The following is a 7827-nucleotide window of genomic DNA, read 5'->3' as shown; positions in this document are numbered from 1 at the left end:
CCCCCTGGGGGGTGATTTCTCGCTTTCTGTCTCTCTGTCTCTGTCTTTCTGGTGTGTGTACACGCCCTATAGCAAAAACCTCTCAAAAAAAAAAAAAAAGAATAAATAAGCAGGATGAAAGGAGAGCTAGGGCAGGTATGGACGGAACCAGGAACATGGGGCATGAGGAAGGGTGAGAAGGAGCAGGGTAGAGAAGTTGTGAACTGATTCTGTGGGGGATATAGTCGGAGGGCTGAAGGAAGGATTCTGTGAACCACAAGGCGGAGCCACTGGGTGCCAGGGATGCTCCCTCAGGGACCCTAGTGGATGGGGATTGAGGCTTTGGGAGAGAAGGAGACTGGAAAATGGGAGCGGGCCAGACTGGGGAAGAAGTAGCTGATGAGAAGTCGTCTGCTCCCCGCTTTTCCCCACCAGGCCCCCTGGGTGGTAGAGGGCACCACCCCGGCCAGTAACTGGCCCCTGCGCGGCGAGGTGGAGTTCCGGAATTACTCCGTGCGTTACCGGCCAGGCCTGGAGCTGGTGCTGAAAAACCTGAGTGTGCACGTGCGTGGTGGTGAGAAGGTAGGCATACCTGTGCCTGGCACGTGGCCACAGCCCTGCTGGGGAGCCCAGGCTTCCAGAGAGCAGATGCTCCCACGGGACATCTGCTGAGCCTCTTGAGGAGTCCCAGAGATGCCCCCGCGTCCTCTCAGCTGCCCCCTGACAACCTCCCCGCCCTGCCCCTCCAGGTGGGGATTGTGGGCCGCACCGGAGCTGGCAAGTCCTCCATGACCCTCTGCCTGTTCCGCATCCTGGAGGCAGCAGAGGGTGAGATCCGCATCGACGGCCTCAATGTGGCAGACATCGGGCTCCACGACCTGCGATCCCGGCTCACCATCATCCCCCAGGTGGCAGCAGGACGAGGACCGTGGGGGGAGTGGGGGCACCCCGCCCGTGTCCTATAGCTTGAGGCTTGAGACTGGGACACTGCTGGGAAGCGGCAGGGCAGACAGCAAGGAGCACAGCCCCGAAGGAGCCACCCAAGTCAGGCCTTGCCTTTGACCTCCCAGGCCAACCAATGGGAACCCCTCTAGGCACCCCATCCCCCGAAAGGGTCTGTCGTGGTCTCCTTGTCGCACAGCCCTGGAATCCATTTCACTTTTTTTTGGCTCTTCTGGAGTATTGCTTTCTGCTGACGGGGCACTTTGGAGTCAGATCAGTGCTCTGGTTCCTGCCTTAGCAGGGACTGGGCGACTGGCAGCCGCTTCATCCCTCCCCGCAAGGCCATCTTCTCTCTCCTGGGCCCTGCCTCGAGGGCTGGGGCACAGTGAGAATGTGGTCACCTAATCCCTCTCTTTCCCCCTGGGTTTCCAAACGGGCCTGCGCGGCCTCCCTCTGAGGGCTCGTTGTGTCCCCAGGACCCCATCCTGTTCTCGGGTACCCTGCGTATGAACCTGGACCCCTCGGGCAAGTACTTGGAGGAGGACCTCTGGCAGGCCTTGGAGCTGTCACATCTGCACAAGTTCGTGAGCTCCCAACCAGCAGGCCTGGACTTCCAGTGCACGGATGGTGGGGAAAATCTCAGGTACCAGCTGGGAGCATTGCAGCAGGAAGAACAGCCCTTGGGGAGCCCCTACAGGTGCTGGAAGGGTCTGGCAGCGAATGACACAGAGTCAGGCCAGCCCCTCCTTCCCTCCCGCCCCTTGGCTGTGATCAGGAGAGCTCCAGGGGGATCCCAGTGAAGAAACTGAGGCTCAGAGAGGGTAAGGGGCTTGGCCAAGGTTACCCAGCTGAGAGAAGGCCTGCCTGGGATTTGAGCCACGTTGGGAGATTCAAAGCCCTGTTTAGAAGCGTCATGTTAAGTCAGCAATGCTAGGTGCAGGCTGGGGAGAATGGTTCTGGATGGCGCCTGCAGAGGTGCGAGGAGGCCCACAGTGCTCCAGAGAAATCGTAGACATTTTGTCAGATGGACACGATCCAGCCTGTGGTTTAGGAGAGGACGAAATGAGCTCGGCAGGCCCTTCTCTCCTCCCATCCCAAGTTTTTGTTTTGGTTTTAGTTGAGTCTGGCTATAGGATGGGTGCAAAGAGAGAGGGGAAGTGAGAAATCACCCCCTGGAGGGGATGGCCATGTTGCAATCCCTTCTCTCCCAGTCTCCTCTTGGGATTTTGGGCATGCATCGCCAAGCACCCACCATGATTTTCAACCCACTGGGTCTGGGACTCAAACCGCTCAGTTAGCCATGTGGGATCCAGCTGCCTTAACCCCCACACCACAGGCCAGCCCTGACGAGGCACATTTCAAGTGCTTAATAGCCACCTGTGGCCAGTGGCTGCCATCTGAGCAGAGCAGTCGTGGGGTCTCTGTGATGCACTAAGAAGTATTTGGCGTGGACATATTCCTGCAGTGTCAGCTACCCCCTCTCCTTCCCCTTCTCCTTTCCATTTTATATTCAATCCAGACCTGTGGACCCTCCCTTGGACCTCAAAAAAGAAAGCAAGAACTGTTACCTTTGCTCAGCGCTTAGTATGTAAAGCCTCACTGCCTCGTTTAATCTTCACTGCAGTCCTGTGGGCTGGACGTGGGGGCCTCTCATATGAAATAACATGCCCAAAGCGACACAGCGAGCATGGGGCTGGGCGGGGACTCAGGGAAGTGGGGCTTTTGTCCCAAACCTTTTCTTGATGCATCACTGCTGCTTCCCTCATCCAGACAGAGGGGGAGATTTATTTTCTGCTCCTACCGTCATTCCAGTCCACCCTCTAAGACTAAATGTGCACCTTTAACTCGATTTCCCTGACATAACCCCATTGGGGAAGTTGGCTCTCCAGACCCTGCGCCCTGCAGCTGTCTCTGGGTCCAGTCTCTGAGACCCTGCTGGCTAGCTGCGCTTCTTCCACCCCCACCCCACCCCCACCGGGATCAGAGGCAGGAATCAGCTCCCCCTCCTCCACTGAGCCCAGAGCCACTTTAAGTGTAACCTGTATCCTGTGCCAGTCCCGCCATAAATCAGCCCTGCGTTCTATCTGGCGGCTCCTTCTGCTGCCAAAACCTTCATTAGTTGCGGGAAAGGACCAGGGAATGAGGCTGGCCTTCGCTCCGGCTGTGGTGACTCACCCCTTTGGGAAGGGCTGAGGTATTTGTCCTTGGGTGGGGGGGTGCTGTGGCCTCTGTGGTTGGGAACACAGCCTCGTTTTGTCCGCTGGTGCGCTGGCTTCCAAGGCGGGAGGTTGAAGGTATGCCTCCCTCCCCTGCTTTGCTTCCCCAGTGATCGGACACAGGAAGTCCCCAGATCCTCCCCTGCTCTGCCCTTTCCTTGTCCCAGAACAGCCTGGTCTGTATTTCCCAGGAGGGTGGGAGATGACGGCCTAAACTACATACTATTAGGCCCAGCAAGATGGCCCAGAGTGACTTAAATGCATATATGGGGGCCAGCAGGGGGCGTGGCGGTTAAGGCATGAGTCCTGGACTCGACAGCTTGAAGATCATTCAGGTGTGTGTACGTGCATGCCCAAAATCCTGCGAGGAGAGTGGAAGAGAAGGGATTGCAGTGTGGTCATCCCCGCTGGGGGATGATTTCTCATTTTTCCCTCTCTCCGTGTCTGTCTCTCTGGTGAGCACATGCACCCTATGGCAAAAAAAAAAAAGAAAGAAAGAAAGAAAGAGAGAGAGAGAGAGAGAGAGAGAGAGAGGAAGAAAGAAAGAAAGAAAGAAAGAAAGAGAGAGAGAGAGAGAGAGAGAGAGAGAGGAAGAAAGAAAGAAAGAAAGAAAGAAAGAGAGAGAGAGAGAGAGAGAGAGAGAGAGGAAGAAAGAAAGAAAGAAAGAAAGAAAGAGAGAAAGAAAGAAAGAAAAGAAAAGAAAAGAAAAGAAAAGAAAAAGAAAAAAAGATTCCAATATGCAGAAAGAGCCTTTTAGGTAGGTTCTTACTGAAGTGTAAATAACTGATCGAGGGAAGCAGAAAAGCATCGTGGGACTAGTTGAAGAACAAGGGTGGGGATGAAAACACAGAGAGAGGAGACTAGGCTGCCCAAAACAGTCTAGGGTCTCACAATGGTGTTCAGCCTTGGCTCTATCCTCAAGGCCCCTCATTATCTCTGGGGTGTCCAGATCTCTGTATTCCTGGAGGGCAGAGCAGAAATGAGAGGTCAGACAAAAAGCCAGCTCCGGGTTGTTGAGGAGTGGAGACAGGTCTGGGGGCGAGGCTTAGAGTCAGGCTGGGTGCCTCCAGCTGTGAAATACTTGCTTTCCCTATTCTCAGCGTGGGCCAGAGGCAGCTGGTGTGCCTGGCCCGAGCCCTGCTCCGCAAGAGCCGCATCCTGGTTTTAGATGAGGCCACGGCCGCGATTGACCTGGAGACCGACGACCTCATCCAGGCTACTATCCGCAGCCAGTTTGAAGCCTGCACCGTGCTGACCATCGCGCACCGGCTTAACACGATCATGGACTATACCAGGTGGGACTTGGAAACCCGGGCAAGGGCGCCTGCTGGGCTCCCTGAGCTATCTGGAAGGGGCAGGAGGTAGAGAGGGCACCAGGGACAGAGTAATGGGTCAGAGCTCATTTCTCTCTCAGAAGTGTCCCCAAATGGCCAGGAGGGCCTTGGGAGCCAAGCTAAAAATTCTGCTGCTTTCCTCTGCCTGGTCCATCCCTACCCCACTTCCGCCACTCCCACCCAGGGCCCCACTAGGAGGACAAGAGAGTGAGCCGACGTGCCGGGCACTGGGTCTAGAGGAGGGACAGGGCTGGGCATCTGTAAGGGCATACGTCCCCAGGGCTAACCCTGCGGTGGGATGCTTGGAGGACCTTGGGGGTTGGGAGTTCATGCATTCAAGTGGGGCAGGCAGGAACTGATCAAATAATCACACTACAGAATGTGTAATTAGAGCCTGCTGGGAGGAAGCAAGGTTCCAGGTGTAGACCAGAGGAAGCCTATGCACCAGGGCAGCAGGCACTTTCTAAGGAAAAAACTGAGTAAGAGTTGCGCGGTGGGACCAGCAGTTAACGTAATGGCTATGTTGCTGGACTCCCCCGTAGTCGACTGCAGTTTGAATCCTGGACCCAGTGGCTTAAACTCACGCCAGGCGCATGTGCGTGCATGCCCAAGATCCCGACAGGAGAATGGAGGAGAAGGGATTGCGGCATGGCCATCCCCTCTGGGGGGTGATTTCTTGCTTTCTGTCTCTCTCTGTCTGTCTGGCAAGCGCATGCACCCTATAGCAAAAACCTCTCCAAAAAAAAAAAAAAGAGTTGCGCGGTAAAGTGGGAAAATGAGGTCGGGAGGGAGTTGAGGATGCAGCGCATGTCCTGAGGCAGGTGGATTCCTGCGGCTGTAGAACTGAGATGAGAGGGTGAGAACAGACTCCGCCAGTTGCACTTTGAGACTCAAGGCAAAGTGTAACATGAAGTCACTGAGGATTTTTTCCCCCATAAAGCACGTGTGCTCTCCAGTGAGAGGTAAAGTGAGAAATCACCCCCTCTTGGGACCCTGGACAAACATGCATACATACCCAGCATGATTTTCAAGCCACTGGGTCTGGGACTCAAACTGGTCAGCCATGTGGGAACCCGGTTCTTTTCTTTTGGAGAAGTTTTTTGCTATAGGGCACATGTGCTCACCAGAAAGATAGAAACAGAGAGACAGAAGGCGAGAAATCACCCCCCAGAGGGGATGGCCATACCACAGTCCTTTCTCCTCCATTCTCCTCTCGGGATCTTGGGCATGCACTCACACATGCCCAGCGTGAGTTTAAGCCACCGGGTCTGGGACTCAAACTGTAGTTGACTACATGGGAGTCCAGCGACATAGCCATTACGCCAACTGCTGGTCCCAAGGGGAACCCAGTTCTTAACCACCATGCCACCTGCTGGCCCCACCATCGAGGACTTTGATGTGAGAGGCCGGGAGCAGTCTCCTGGGCAGTGGTGTCCACAGAAACACTTCTTCCCAGGGCCAGCAGATGGCATAATGGTTATATCACTGGACTCCCATGTGGTTGACTTCGGTTTGAGTCTTGGACCTGGCGGCTTAAAACTGACAGTGGGCGTGTGTTGTATGTGTGCCCAAAGTCCTGAGAGGAGAATGGAGAAGGGATTGTAGTGTGGCCATCCCCGCTGGGGGGTGATTTCTTGCTTTCCGACTCTCTCTCTGGCAAGCACATGTGCCCTATATCAAAAGCCTCTCTTGAAAAAAAAAAAAAAAGAAAAAAGAAAAACTTCTTCCCAAGACCCATTTCTGGGAGCCTCCTCAGTGGTGAAGCAAAGTGTAGCCTGCCTCTTCCATCTCTTCAGGCTTGGGAGAGCCCTCTCCTATCCCTCACGTGAGAGACCCAGCCTAAGCCCAGGCCCCAACCTGATTGCGTGTGCGAGGGTAGGGGAGGTGGGGTGACCCAGCAGCAGCAGCCGCAGCCAGGTTTGCAGCCCAAGTCCCAGATTCCAGTGTCAGGCCTCGCTGCAGCCGGTTTCCTGCCGTGTGCCTTTGTGAGCTGGCACAAAGCAGATGGATGTGCACAGGGCCCAGCGCACAGGCCCGTGGCTCCCTGCGCTCTGTCTGCTGAAGTCCTGTGACCCCAGCCAGGGGAAGGGCTCATTAGGGAAGGTGTTTGGAGCCCCAACTAGCAGGGATGAATAGGACCTTGCGTTTGATCCCTGAAACTGCTTCATTTGCCAGGAGAGCTAACAGAGCAGCTAAAATAACCTGCCATGCAAGCATGCACATGCGGCACGGTGGCTGTTGGGTGGATTGGCTGCAGTGGGTGGGCTGGCACGTCACTGCAGGGCCTGGGCAGTGCCCAGAAGGGCAAGATGGGACTGTGTGCCAGGATGGGGCTGATGGAAACCTGACCACTTATTTCATTTTTTTGGCTAGGGTCCTGGTCCTGGACAAAGGAGTAGTAGCTGAATTCGACTCTCCAACTAACCTCATTGCAGCTAGAGGCATCTTTTACGAGATGGCCAGAGATGCTGGACTTGTCTAAAACATATTCCTGGGATTTCCTCCCGGCCTTTCGTGGTTTTCATCAGGAAGAGAAATGGTACCAAATGTGCACGTGGGATGGACTTGATGGCGAACGCTGGGGATGTCTGTTACACTTGCCTCTGTAAAGAGCCTCACAGAGTAACAGTGCTCAATGCTTTGGATGAGGAAGCCAGGCCCAAAAACTGAATGGCATGCCCAAGGTTACAGCTGGTTTGAGGCAGAGCCTCATACAGTACCTGGGTCTCTTGATTCCAAGCTAGTGTTATTTCCACACTGCCCTGTTTATAAACAGCCATTTCATGGAAGGACTTCCCTCCCACTCTGGTTTATTATTATTATTATTTTCTAAAGTTGTTTTGTTTGGTTTTAAATAAGTTTTTCATCCTAGAACAGAAGACCGCCAGGTTAGGCTATCCCTGACTGAGCCCTTGAACTCTGGGGTGCCGCCTGAATCGGCTGAAATAAAGCTGTGTGGTTTGCAACACACTCAGCCAACGTAGCCATTCCTGCCTGTTCACAAGGTTTGGGGATTAGGACCTTGAGTACTTTATACACATCTACATGGCTGGTTATCTGAGGATTTCAGATCCAAGAGCCTTTGGCTGGAAGTATTGTCTTCACAGCCAAAATTCACTGGGTAATTGCCAGTCGTTTCTGCTCTGCTGTGCAGATACTGTAAAAGGTGAGAAACAAACGCCCTGGAACCTGACCTGAGGCCTCTTGGGGACCCTGCTATGAGCCCCTCTGTAGTCACGTCATCCCTAGCCCTCTAAGCAGGTCGCTAGGGGCAGAGAAGTACATGGTGCTTTATCCCCTTACTCCGTCCAAAGCCTACCCAGATGGGTCCCACAGCCAGTGAGGCCTCCGAGTCA

General features: G+C 54.5%; 1 protein-coding gene across 1 annotated transcript in view; it reads left to right on the top strand.

Moving 5' to 3' along the window:
* ABCC3 (ATP binding cassette subfamily C member 3) overlaps positions 1-7263 on the top strand; it is a 66333-nt gene extending 59070 nt beyond the window's left edge. Inside the window, 5 exon segments of the mRNA XM_006153617.3 lie at positions 415-561; positions 729-887; positions 1398-1564; positions 4238-4432; positions 6845-7263. Coding sequence (XP_006153679.1) covers positions 415-561; positions 729-887; positions 1398-1564; positions 4238-4432; positions 6845-6953 — 777 coding nt within the window. The 3' untranslated portion in view covers positions 6954-7263.
* The last annotated feature ends 564 nt before the right edge of the window (positions 7264-7827 follow it).

The sequence above is a fragment of the Tupaia chinensis genome, unplaced genomic scaffold (assembly GCF_000334495.1).
Source record: "Tupaia chinensis unplaced genomic scaffold, TupChi_1.0 Scaffold000383_1, whole genome shotgun sequence".
In the NCBI taxonomy this organism is placed as follows: Eukaryota; Metazoa; Chordata; class Mammalia; order Scandentia; family Tupaiidae; genus Tupaia; species Tupaia belangeri.
This window is presented reverse-complemented; position numbering and strand designations above follow the sequence as displayed.